A 14,379-nucleotide genomic window follows, 5' to 3' on the forward strand; every position below is an offset into this window, starting at 1 on the left:
ATAATAATAATAATAATAATAATAATAATAATAATAATAATAATAATAATAATAATAATAATAATAAATAATAATAATAATACCTATTGTTCTAAAAATGATCTCTACAAAATATTTTATGTGATTATGCAGTGTACATATTTATTACTAACTACATTTAGGAAACTACTTAGATATAATCATAAAAGAAGAAACACAAGCATTTATAAACTAGGCAAACTTTAAGTGAAAGTTTTTTTTCTGTAGGTGGTGGGAAATTATGTTACCAAATCTAAGAATACTGTCGTTCATATGCGAAAGAAATGTCAAATATTTACCTACCTGTTCAATGAAATCTCCATTAAGGAAAGGCCCTGCTGTGCTGGCTTCACCTCGATGAGCCATGATGATAAGAATCATTGTATATACACGTAGCCCATTCATGCAGTCAATGCGCTCTTCTCCTTCCTTTGCGCTGGCCACAACTTCGAAGTTTTTGGATAACGAAAAAGCTCGAACACATTCTTGCGCCATATCTATAGAATAAAAATGAAAAAAATTGTCAAACATGTGTGACACTGATTTTGCCGCACTAGAAGAGTGTTTTTAAATAGCATACAGGTTATCTATACTTCACAAGGAGTATAATTTCGATTCTTATAAATATTTTATTCTAATTCTGTTACTTCTATCGCAAGAACCCTGTATATTGTATTAAAAATTAAAAATGAAATCTTTACCGGTTATGCCCTTTAGGGTAAAGGTGAGGATGATTTATAATTGTGAATGATTTTGGAAACTTGATGGAAAGAAATGGGAGGACCCTGAAGAAACGCACATCACAAACTCACAGACCCCTGGATTAAACTAGGAGTCACTCAGACTAAGATTTGGAGACATGGGCGGCGATTAGGGGGGCAAAGGGGGCAGTTGTCTCACTTTTCTGAAATGGCCTATTAATGTATATAGTTTCAACCAGGGAAATTTGTATATTAACATTGATATACAAATATTCAGATCATGTCTTGCCCCCCCCCACTTTTAACGTCCAATTGCCGCCACTGAGTGGATATGATACTCATTTCTTTCGTTATTAGCAGCATACGACTTAATATAAAGAAGAGGTTCTTTTATAAATAAACTGAAATATATATATATAAGAGAACTTGACCAATTAATGAATATGTTCGTAGGTATCGTGAACTATATTTAAAATAATAAATAAATAGCGGTCTCAGCCAGGCTGCCAGACACATAGAAAAAGGCTGTTCGTAAAGACAATCGAAAACGTGTTGGTTGGTTGTTTTCTTGTCAAAGGGATCACATCCTCTTAGACTTTGTCTCCAGAATAAAACAGAAACATTGCTCTTCTTATTCTCATAATGTTTGTAATAAGTTAAACTAATTGGAAAAGGAAGAAGGCGCTACTCTAATAAAGGTGGACTCTGGATTCTGGAAGCGTAGTTAATTTAATTAATTTGGAACTTAACACAATTAAAAGGTCAACTATATAGATTGTTTCCTGGAAAAGACTATTAATTCTTGGCAAAGACTAAAGAGTACGTGTTGCTTCGACCTTCTATTTTGGCCTCTGTTTCTGTGGAAGGTTATACCTTCAGTAAGACTTATACTATCCAGTATTGTTGGGATTAGACTATTTCTGTCGAAAAGGTATATCAGTGTACGTTGACGAACCAGTATTATGGAAAAAGACAGCCGTAATTGTTCCTTTTTGTGAATCCCTAATACTTTCTTGAAAGCGAAAGTCTTCTGTTGGTTTAAATCGCTCCAAGGAAGAGCGATGGATGAGTCTGCCACCAAGCTCTTCATAGGAGATGTCTCCTGTCACTCTAATTCGTCCTGGAATAAAATGAATGGAAAGTCAGGAAGAGGTAACTGTCATTTCAACTGCCCAAGGTATTGAGTCTGCAAAATGTGGCCGATAAATAACGTAGAGGCAAGAATGCTTGTAATGGTAGAAGAAGAAGCAGGTATTTCGAAAACAAATTTTCTTGCAGAAAGGGCACGGATAAGTGTAAATGTCACTAATGACAATAAACATTTCTATGTATATACGAAAATCGACCAGCAACCCGGCTTAAAAATGAATTATTAAATATTGCAGAAATAGTCATTTAAATAAATCTGAAGGAGATAATCCTAAGCAGCTCGAATGTACGGAAGTGATCTCAATAGAGGAAAACGAGTGTTAGAATTAGGATTTTGATTTCTGGGTTTTCGGCAGCTATGGCCATGTTAGCCCATCACATATGAAGGGTACGGGAAAAAAACAAGGAATGTCCATGTATGTGCTTTTTCGGGTGCTTTGTCCTATCTGTTGGTGACTCTTGGCACTATTTGACTGTCTATGCCATGCATCCGTAGATGTAGAAATGTTCATGTAAAAAGTGGCAAAAGATTTTACAACCGTATTCTTTGTACGCGGTTTTCAATATTAAAACGCCGTTTTCTCGAAAATGCAGTTTTGTGACATTCCTTGTTTTTTCTCCTTACCCTTCATATGAGGGATGACATGCCTCGGCGACCACACTGCCCGAAGATTTTGGAAGGAAGAATGGAATGGGAAAGAGACCTGGTACCATTATGTTCGGTACCACCCCGGCATTTGCCTGGTGTGAATGATAGAAACCTCACTCAGAATGAGTTACCTGAAGAAAAACTGTTACACTTTTTCGACCGAGTGTCCCGATTAGAAATCAAACTCGAGACCTTTCGCACTAAAGGCGAATGTTAGTAACTACAGTACGCGGAACCATGAGAATAATGAATGTATTCTTAAGTCTCGTACAAGAGGGCAATACGTTACTTTATACATTAGAGTGATGGTAGTAATAAATGGGAAATTAGTAGGAAGAAGAGAAATAAATTTTTAGTTGTATTGATGAGGTTTAAATTTAATTAAAAAAGTACCTACTCTTGTGTCTGATGAACTACATTTTGACACTAGTTTTACAAATTATTCGAACACTTCTTACTTTTGCTTAATTTGGGATATTCTTCTCCTTTAGGATTTTTAGTTATGCCAGGTATTGAAACTATGAAAATTTACTAGACAGAAAAATTACCAAAATACTCACTGGTGTTCTCGGTATCACTGCTGGAAGCATATAAATCGTATATTGTACACATCAGAACGAAAAGTACGTACCCCACAATACCATAACTGGAAAAGAAAACAAATAATTATATATAGACAATGAATTTCTTCTTTCATTTCATTAATAAAAGAAATCCGTTACACACTACATATGTATCATGTCATGAGTTTGGTTGTTGTGAATTAAGCAATGTATCTTTCTTGTTTTATATCTGGTTGAAAATTAATTTGTTATTTATTTATACAGATTTTTCGGCACCTACGGCTTTAAGCCCTTCACGTATGAGGGACATCTCTTGGTGAGCACACTATTCGGTAAATGGGAAAGGAAGGAAGTAGTCTGGGACCTGTATGTTAGGTACTATAGGTACCATAGGTAAGTACCATTAGGTACCATATCGGCATTTGCCTGGCGCGAATTAGGAAAATACAGAGAAAGCCTCTCTTAGATTGGCTGGCCTGAAAATGCTGTTACATCTTTCCAACCGAGTATCGAACCTCGGAACACTCGTATCAAAGGTAGGTTGAACATTACGAAATATCTCCTAAAATTACTTATATTTATTGGTGAGTGAATTTTGGAGCCTCTTTGAACCTAAATATTCCTGTTAGTCGTGATTGTCGGTCAAGGGTTCGATTCCTAATGAGAAACAAAATCTGAGTAATGATTCGTATTTCATTTTCAACTGTTGATTCTGCCTCATATAGCCTTAGGTTGAAAATGCAATTAAATTCCAATAGATCAACCAATTGTGAGCAAATATACTAGCAGGATTTTTTCAATGGGGTAAAAGGGGGCAAAGACTGATACACAAGCTCAGTGGCCAAAATACACACACCTTTATGTACGTTTGCACAATATACTTCATACAAAACAAAATGATGGTTATAATAAATATACTATAGTACTATAGTTTTTATTATAAGTTGAATGGTCACACTATGAGGAAAGCCGGAGAACAAGTTCTGGGGAAAAATCAGGGAAAGGACTACTACTAGGGACGGTGTGAAGGTGGAAAGAGGAAATACAAGTAGCAAGAAAGTACACGAAAGAGATAAAGAAAAGATGGAATGAAACATGTAGCATGGAAGACAAGGCAGCATACATACTAGTAAATAAGAAGGCCAGAAGAGTTGTGACAATAGCAAAAGCAATAGGCATGGACGAGGCCTTGCAGAACTGGAAAAGAAAGACGGATACAGACGAATAACACTAGTTAACAAATTTAAACTTTTTGTTTGTTACATAAGAAAAATCACCTGATCTTAAATGAACTTTTTGCGCTGAATTCGAATATGCACTCGGTTTCTCTCCATCACGTACAGTTTTCCCGTAACAGATGGATTTTCGGGATATTCCCTCAAAAATTTCCCTTTTTCAGATATTTTATTCCCCTAGCTCCTGTCCCCTTACATATAGTAACATAGAAATTATACCTAAGTATACCTTGATTTATATTTAATAAACCCTAAAAGTTTCGTAAAAAATCGCTTTGTTCTTTCTAGAGAAATAAATATATTTGTATGTATACTGTGTGCACTGTTTATTGCACCTGATAGTAATGCTTTCAGATCTCCTGAGTTGGGGTAAAAACGATTTGCTTTATTACTACAAACACAGACATAAAAATGAATATTTACAATAGTCAACAACACACTTGTATTGCTCTCTGTAAATTAGAAACGTGTATAAAAATAGAATGTACTTCCAACGTATATTTTTTTAAACGTACAGTATATGTATATCTTAATACATATATATACAATTCTCCAAGTTTTTTCGTTTTGTTCATGAAATGGTTATCAATATTTGTTATTAAATGTAACAGAATGCAAAAGAAAGAAAGAACAAAACTTGGGCACCCAACATAATTTGTGCGTCGTGCTACGTCACTTTACTTGCATGGGCCAAAGGGAAACGGAGGTTCATGAAATTTGCTGTACCAATGGTGTGGAGAGAACCCACCAACCATCTGGATGATTGCTATTTTTGTCTCACAGTAGTTAAGGGACATTCTAAAAAAAAAAGCAAATACACAATAAGTTATCCCAACGTTAAATCCCGCACGGGGATGAACTTCCACTTCCCAAGCCCCCTACCAACTGGGAAGAGATATGGCCAAAAGACTCTGATGATGATCATGACCTTGATGAACCATCGACATCAACATGTACATCCAAGGATCCAACGTTCATCCCTGACTGTGTTCGCGAGCCACATTTCATCCGGCAATGTGAACTTAATGACCTAGTCCGTGATTTGCACCTGACAAAACAAGAGGCGGAACTTCTGGGATCAAGGCTCCAGCAGTGGAACTTATTTGATGCAGAAACGAACATATCAGTGTACAGGAAAAGGCATGTTCAATTTTCAAGCTATTTCTCAATGCAAGATAATGTGTGCGTATGTACGGATGTAAATGGGTTGATGGCGGAGCTAGGAATTCCTTACGTTCCAGAAGAATGGAGGTTATTTATCGACGCGTCAAAGGTCAGCCTTAAAGCTGTCCTTTTACATAATGGAAATAAAAAAACCTTCTATACCACTTGCGCACTCAGTGAAGATTAAGGAATCCTATGACACCATGTCAACTTTGCTAAATCTTATAAATTACAAGGACCATTGTTGGCAAATATGTTGTGATCTCAAGGTAGTTGGTATTTTATTAGGACTTCAGTGCGGTTACACGAAGTACCAATGTTTTTTTATGTTTATGGGATAGCCGAGCTGATGACAAACATTATGAAGTGAAGGAATGGGAACCTAGAGTGAATTACGTACCTGGAGAATGCAACGTCAAATACGCTCCTTTGGTAGATCCTAATAAGATATTACTACCGCCACTTCATATCAAGTTAGGACTTATGAAAAACTTTGTCAAAGCCATGGACACATCTGGTGAATGTTTCAAGTATTTGCGAGATAAGTTCCCTAACCTGAGTGATGCTAAGATTTCAGCGGGAGTGTTTATTGGTCCCCAAATTAGGAAATTAATGCTTGATGATAGCTTTGACAGCAAGTTAAACAGTGCTGAGCTAGCTGCCTGGACAGCATTTAAGTGTGTTGTGCGCAACTTTCTGGGCAATAACAAAGCTGAGAGTTACACAGAAATCGTACAGGACATGATACAGAAATACAAAGAGTTGGGTTGTAGGATGTCTTTAAAAATCCACTTTTTGCACTCCCACCTCAGCTTCTTTCCTGCTAACCTAGGTGCTCTCAGCAACGAACAGGGGGAAATATTCCACCAAGATATAATGGCAATGGAGAAAAGGTACCAGGGACGATGGGATCCTTCAATGATGGGGGACTATTGTTGGGGTTTTGTTAGAGAATGCCACATTTCTTACAAAAGAAGGAAGTAGTGTACGTTTTTGTAACCCAATGGAAGTTTCATATATTGTGATAGTTTTGATTGTCTTTTCATGACCTTTTGGTACATTTGTATTATTGTTTATTGTAAATTGTCACACTTGTAAATTATATTGTATTATATTTTATATATGTGTTTGTGGTAATAAAGCAAAACGTTTTACCTCAACTTAAGAGATCTGAAAGCATTACTATAAGGTGCAATAAACAGTACACACAGTATACATACAAACATATTTATTTCTCTAGAAAGAATAAAGCGATTACAGTGGAGTCTCGTTAATTCGAACTTGGATAATTCGAAATATTGGATAATTCGAACAGAAGTCCATTCCCCTTGAAAACTGTATTGAAAACAATAGTAAAAAATCGTGGATAAATCGAACTTTTGAACCTATGTCTTGGATAATTCGAAGTAAATAGAGTTGAAAATTTTTAATATTGGACAGATGTAAAGAGAGAAATAGTTTTAACGTGTTTTCAGTTATCCAGATGCAGCCATAGGGAAGAGTAGTACAAAAAATAAATAGAAAATCTATGTAATGATAAAGATGAAGGTAAGTTGGGGAAGAAGTAAAGATAGAGAACTTGTGCCAATCTCATCTTGTTTCAGAATTGGTTGAAAATTTAAGATGAATTATTGATAAAGTCAACCAAATGTTATTAATATCGTATTCCACGCAATACATGAAGTTCAAGATTTCTTGACCGTACAAAAATAATCAAATTTAAACAAATGAGGTTTACGACTTCTTAAAAGTGAGAACAGAATATTCAAATTGTTAATGGTGTTTAATTGTTAGGGCTATTCAATGTATGTTGTAGTGTTGTACGTTAATATATTTTCCATTGTACACGTAGTTTTAATTATGTAGAGTCAATGTCGTTTGTTAGTTTGCGGTATTCGATCACGCAAATAATAAGCTGCTTTAAAGGTAAAGTCTACACCATATGAATATGTTTTTGTTGCACAGTGCTTTGGTTTGTTTGTTGTTATATATGTGAAAATGAATGTTGTTGGATAATTCGAATTTTGGATAATTCGAAGTTTTTTCGTGTCCCCTTGGACTTCGAATTAAAAAGAGTCCACTGTATTACGAAACTTGGAGGGTTTGTTAAATATGAATCAAAGTATACTTAGGTATAATTTCTATGTTAGTATATGCAAGGGGACAAGATCTTGGGGTGTAAAATAAACGAAAAGGGAAATTTTTGAGGGAATTTCCCGAAAATCCCTCTGTTACGGGAAAATCGTACGTGATGGAGAAAAACCGAGTGCATATTCGAATTCAGCGCAAAAAGTTCCTTTAAGAACAGGCATTTCCTTTTATGTAACAAAACCTTTGTTAACTAGTGTAATAGGAATAGCCAAAGCAAGAGATAAAACATCTAAGGACATTCACATCAAACAAGTAGATAAAGACGAAGATGATAAACTACTGCAGCACCAGAAGATAATACAGAACAGCGGAGAGGACATTTTAACGAAGCTACTAAATGAGGAAAACCAGAGGGAAATGCTTGTAGTGGAAACAAAAAGAGAGGTGGAAGAGACAAATAGGATAGAAATGGAAAACCCAAATAGCAAAATTAGAAACGGGAAAGCAGTTGGTGTTGATTAATCGCCATAGAGGTTTGAACTAGCTTTGGCAAAGAAAAAAATAGATATCGTATGGGATCTCATGAAAAAACTGTGGAAGCACGAGAAGATACTGGATGAATGGAGGAAAAGTATACCAGTACAGAATTATAAAGATAAAGGTGATGTGCAAGACTATGGAAATTACAGGAGAATAAAATTAATATCTCATTTCATGAAAATCAGGAAAAGAATAGTTGAAGGAAGGATGCAACAAGAGATGTTTGTTGGAGGGAAACACTTCCCTTCTTATAAAGGGTATAGGAGGCACACATATAGCTATGTTCTATTTAGAATTTTTATGTTAATTTCACCCGAATTTTTTTAATTTTGTGGTGGGCTTTAGTGAACGTGTTGTGCATAGCCAGATTTTGAAATCAAAATACTTAAATATTCGCACCACAATGGTGGAGTGCCCTTAACGGACAGTCCCAAGAAGTATTTAAATAAAGTAATTAACAGAAGTTATGTAAATGAATTACATTAATTACTTTTGATTACTTAAAATTTTAGAAATATAATAGAAATATTCGGTAGAGCTTTTTTTTTTTTAAAGAATTAAGTGATTTGTAAATACACAAAATACTCTTTAACTCAGGTAATCAGTGGCTTTACTTTAACACAGATGTTCCATTGAAATGGTCAGCTTACACCATACACCCTTGTCTGTTCATGTTCTTGCCATGCTGTAAAAGAAAAACATTTGCGAAATTTTCCACATACCTTGATTGATGTCTGGAATCCACACAAGCAAGACTTCCATGCTATTTTGCTGAATTTTTAATGATGATAAAACAGACACTCCACTCCCACACATATTTCATACAGATTTTACACACTGATATTCACACACACACAAAATATATTTTATATTCACACGAATATTAAATTGAAGTGACCGGTCGATAAAAAAAATAATGAATTATTAATTTCTTTTTATGCAAATTTGGCCTTTATATATTTTCGTTCATAGTTCGTGCACGTATTGTTTTGACGTGTTCTTCATTGTCTTCTTCCTTCAGTCCTCCCTTTTCTCACTGACGTTTGCTCGGAATATGAAATCTCCTAGATGATGTCAATTTCAGCTACTGGCCGCTGCTCTGGTTGTTTCTTCGCTGCACTGCCTCTTTCTTAGCATCTCTGGATGATTCTCATCTGCATTGCCTCAAAGTCTCTGGAAATGTGCTGTCTCTACGGATACGGTCCAGTTTCAAAGTAAACACTACACTGGTCAAATATGATGCACTTTAAATTCCACTATTCGGAATTTTTTTTAACACGGCGGACTACATATGAGAGTTATACGCTAGTAGTCATTGTCCTAGCTGCAGATTCAAAACTCAGTCTCTGCATTTATATATAAAAAATATCTAACTCTCCTATTTTCAACATCTCGTCTCGCAACATGCGTTGCCCGTAAGGCATACACCGAGATGACGTTAAGTTCTAATACAGAGTTACGACAGTTAATCTGTCAGATCGAGACGAAGAAAATTAACTCAATCTCGAGTAAAGTCGCGATTCTGCTATTTAAATGTGCCTATCTCACAAAACAGACCATTGTCACGATGAGTCTTGCACGAACTATTACAGAGGATAACCTTCGCTCCTTCCCTGTCAAACAGTTTTCTTTCAGAGGAAAGAACATGATTTTTAAAGGCTCGCTCCTGACCTACCCAAAATTCAATGTATAGTCCCTTTTCGCGGACCCTAATGGTTTTGTCGCCAAAATGTCTGGGTAGTACATTTTCATGTAGTCTTTCATTTATTCTTAAATTATTATTGCTTGTCGTGTGTATTGAGTTTGACCACCGGATAGAGGAAATACTAAGCTTTAAAACGGTGTATCACACACTTTGTTATTCAAATGTTAAATACTTGTTTTCGTATTATTTTCCCCGGCGTCACTGTACATTTTCTTTGTAAACAACCTTCCTTGCGAACCCAGTCCATGTGCGTTTGTTTACCTCGCCAGAGTACTCTAGTGGTGATCTCTCGCAACCTCCGCACACACACTTGCTCTTGTTTTTTTTTTTTTCCACAATAATTATCATGAATCAACATTATATTCTATATTACATTGTACCAAATATTCCTCTGATTATATTTACATAGGATTCCAGCAGTGATATTCAATTTAAAATTAATAATCAGTAAATATACACATGTCGGCTGCTATGACATTCATGGTACTGCGTATCGCTGTTGTCTCAATTACAGCAATGTCAACACCAAGCACAGTAAAGTAATAAGCTTTTGTTTTAAAGTTAAGATAACAACGAAAACTTCTTCTCTGACCAAAATTACATCTTATCTTACATTTCTACAATTCTAAATATGTAATAACACTAGGATCTGACTGCATTCATTATTTTCAATGGGGGGGAAAACCCACTCGCAGGAAGAGCAGCAGCTCTTCCTAGTCGAAACCGCGCTTTGAAGAGAAAAAATAGCGGGAACCAACCCACGCTTTCGAAGTTTCTACTGTCAAAAATAGTCACTTGACGAAAACCTAACACCTTATTGTTCCCAAGAATTCAAACCCACTTGCTAAAATATCTGAGCAGAAATACACAAAGGTAATGGGATAGGATCTATGTCGCCAGGGCACTATCTGCAGCAACGTTAGCAACTCTGCTCACTTCTACCTAACTAAGTTAGAAGTATGATTTAAATATATGACCTAGATAAAATTTCTCTCATACCACAATTCTTCTTTAACTGTAGATAGCAATCCTGGCTGCATGTACGCAGCTTTTAACTGCTACGGAACATATTCTCTCGTTTTTTTTTTCTTTCTTTTCTTTTTTATTTATTAAATTCTCGGTGGTGCTTTTCCAAGTTCAGTTTTCTTCCCTACACATATTATTATATTCCAAATGAAAATGTTTAATTCATCTACTAATTAACCTAACGTTACATATATATGTGTGTTATCAAACTAATCCTATGGATAATTCCAGAAATAAGTGAAGAGAAAATACTTCTATCCTAAACCAACTTATATATTCTTAATTAACATATAGATATGTAAATTATTCTAATAATATGCAAAAAAATTCGGGTGAAATTAACATAAAAATTCTAAATAGAACATAGCTATATGTGTGCCTCCTATAAGGGACATCCTACCAGGGAAGGAGAGGTTCGTTCCACTCACAAATGGGAGATTGCACAAGTCATTGGTTTCGGTAGTGCATGTTGCACATCAGCTCTACTGCGAAGTAGGACTCTACCCCCTAGTTTCCAGGGTATTCCCAGATCATTGGTTAAACTCCGCCGGATTGTGGTGACATCGTAAGATTCGGTATTTTGCGATGGTTGGGCGCCTCCTGACATAAAAAGGGGATGTGAACTTGCCGTAAAACGCTCCGGTACCAACACTGGGAATAGCTGGCCTTTGCTTTGTGACAGTAGGAATCTTGGATGTATTTTTCATTGATCTATTACGATTTGTATTTTCATGTAAATAGAATACTGTATATACAAATTGAATATAATATCTGTTTTCTTTCTAACGTTTGTTCTTAAAGAGAAAACTGAGTCATTTTGATCTGATAAAAGTTCTTTTTAAAAAACTTAAGTTTATAATCTTTTGATTATTATTATTATTATTATTTTAGCCTTACCTGATGTACAGAGATAAATTGTCAAGTGGTTTTTCTTCAATAGCGGTGTGACAGAGACTACTATCAATACTGGCCTTCAGTCTGAGTCCAAGAAAACTTCCAAGCGAGTCCAGAGCATCGTTTAATGATAATTCAAAATCCTGTGGGGTACAGGAAGCTGGAATGCACAGAGCCCAATAAACAGCATCTCTTCGGATCATTAATCGGTTGCCATTCTCCTAAAGAAATCATAAACACAGTAAATATCTTACGTAAGTACAATGTTTTATTCACAAACAAATTAACTGAAAAAAAAAGCTAATTGATAATACTTTCATTGTATACCTACATTAATACTCAGGTCTATTATACATTATTTTTTTTCTAATAAAATACAAGGGTGTCTTAAGTCCTTCAATATTTCCACAACCCAAACAACAGGCACTTGTATACATTGTGGTCGACCAGGTCCAATTGCCCCAAGAGGTGGTGCGCGAAGAGCAATATTTAACACGAAGGCCACCACACCATAAGTATTTTCAGTCAATTTTTAGTGGCAGTAACGATGAGTACTTAACAACGTTTGATGTGTGAACTGTTACTGTATAAGTTCGAATTCAGGCATAGCTCTATGAAACAATCTAAAACATTTGCCATGCGAAAGGGGAAAGTCCAGTAACTCGCAGCAGAGGAAGTCGTTAGCTCCAGAAATTTCGTGCAAGGTGTAAAAATGTCGAAGCTCAGCCCTGGTCCGGCCGCCCCAGAGTAACAGATTCTCAGGTCATACAACAAGCTATTGAGGAAAATCTATGTACCAGCACAGGACGATTGTCAAATCAACTCGTCATAATCCAGTACACTATTGTGTCATCTTCACGAACTCAGGAAAACCATCAAGAGCTCCCACATTGTGTCACGTGAATTTTCCCCAACTCAAATCCAGAAGAGAGTGGATATGTGTAGACAAGTGCTGCAAAATCCGCGTGCACACATGCAATGAAAAGTGTTTTTATTCTTTTTTCGAAATCCGAATATGCAAAAAACAATAGTTAACCACAGGCCAACTTTCAGATTCGGTCGTCAAACAGGGCCATTTCGAACATAAATTAATGCTGTGTGTGGTGGAACTAAAAGGGTGCAATTCACTTCGAGTTCGTTCCTAACGGTCGTTCCATCAATGTTGACCTTTATTCTGAATAGTTGGAGTGGATCTATGCTACACTACGCTAAAAGAGATAATGCATTGGTGAACCGGAAGCCCTTCCTGCTGCAAGGGATAACGTAAAACCACTCTCGGCTCGAAAAACACAACAAAAATTTCAGGAACTGGATGGCATAAAACTATTGCTACACCCGGCATGTTCCTGACGTTGGTCCTTCGGATTATATACATGTTTCGGTCCATAGAACACTTCCTGAAATCATGATGCTTCACCAACCAGAAGAAATGCTGGAAATAGTAAAAAAATGAAATGAAATCTTTAAGTTTTACGTCCCACGGTTATGCCGGTTAGGCTAAAGGAGACTGTGGTGATGAGAGATGAGTGAAATGGTGGAATGAAGAAAGTGGGAGGAAACGAGAGAACCCCGAGAAAACCCAAGAGCACGTTGGTTGTCCACCACAAAGTCCACATGGCGCGAGCTGGGATCGAACCAGGGACGCTCTACCACTGAGCCACCGCGCCTCCCGCTGGAAATAGTAGTGACCGATTTCCTTGCCTCTAAGGATGAGACGTGGTGTCTACGCGAAATCGAGGAACTGGCAGGAAGGTGGCTGTAGACAGTGCAGCACGATGGGTTATACTCTGAACGTTAATCTGCTTTCATTACACTGTAATAAATACAGATATGCTGTGTACAGAGTATTGCAAGACTTACGGCTTACCATTGTATAGTACGATTTAGTTTGTCATTGTCCTATGCACTTGAGACTTACTATGTGCAGTGAAGTCTCGTTAATTCGAACTTGGATAATTCGAAATATTGGATAATTCGAACAGAAGTCCATTCCCCTTGAAAACTGTATTGAAAACCAGTGGCGGCAATTGGGGGGCAAGAGTGGGGGGGCAAGAATAATATGAATATTTGTATATCAATGTTAATATACAAATTTCCATTTTTGAAACTATATACATTAATAGGCCATTTCAGAAAAGTGGGGGGCAACTGCCCCCTTTGCCCCCCCTAATCGCCGCCCATGTTGAAAACAATAGTAAAAATCGTGGATAAATCGAACTTTTGAACCTAAGTTTTGGATAATTCGAAGTAAATAACAGTTGAAAATTTTTAATGTTGAACAGATAAAAACAGAAAAATACAAAATGAAATCTGTGAATTTTACGTCCCACGGTTATGCCGGTTAGGCTAAAGAAGACGGTGATGATGAGTAATGAATGAAATGGTGGAATGAAGAAAGTGGGAGGAAACGGGAGAACCCCGAGAAAACCCACGCACACGGTGTTTGTCCACCACAAAGTTCACTTGGCGGGGGCTGGGATCGAACCCGGGACCCCAAGCACCAGAGGTGAACGCTCTACCACTGAGCCACCGCGGCCCACAGAGAAATACAGTTTTAACGTGTTTTCAGTTATCCAGATGCAGCCATAGGGAAGAGTAATACAAAAGATAAATAGAAAATCTATGTAATGATATAGATGAAGGT

At 36.6% G+C, this 14,379-nt stretch overlaps 1 protein-coding gene across 1 annotated transcript in view; it reads right to left on the reverse strand.

The window, feature by feature from the left end:
- The window catches only part of LOC145670202 (nose resistant to fluoxetine protein 6-like), a 143,750-nt gene that overhangs the window by 62,522 nt on the left and 66,849 nt on the right, over positions 1-14,379 (reverse strand). Inside the window, exons 3-5 of the mRNA XM_081738580.1 lie at positions 11,739-11,956; positions 3,078-3,163; positions 322-515 (exon numbers count right to left, since the gene is read on the reverse strand). Coding sequence (XP_081594706.1) covers positions 322-515; positions 3,078-3,163; positions 11,739-11,956 — 498 coding nt within the window. The remainder of the gene's footprint in view (positions 1-321; positions 516-3,077; positions 3,164-11,738; positions 11,957-14,379) is intronic.

This window comes from Thermobia domestica, chromosome 14 (genome assembly GCF_964235325.1).
Source record: "Thermobia domestica chromosome 14, izTheDome1.hap1.1, whole genome shotgun sequence".
NCBI classification, from domain to species: domain Eukaryota; kingdom Metazoa; phylum Arthropoda; class Insecta; order Zygentoma; family Lepismatidae; genus Thermobia; species Thermobia domestica.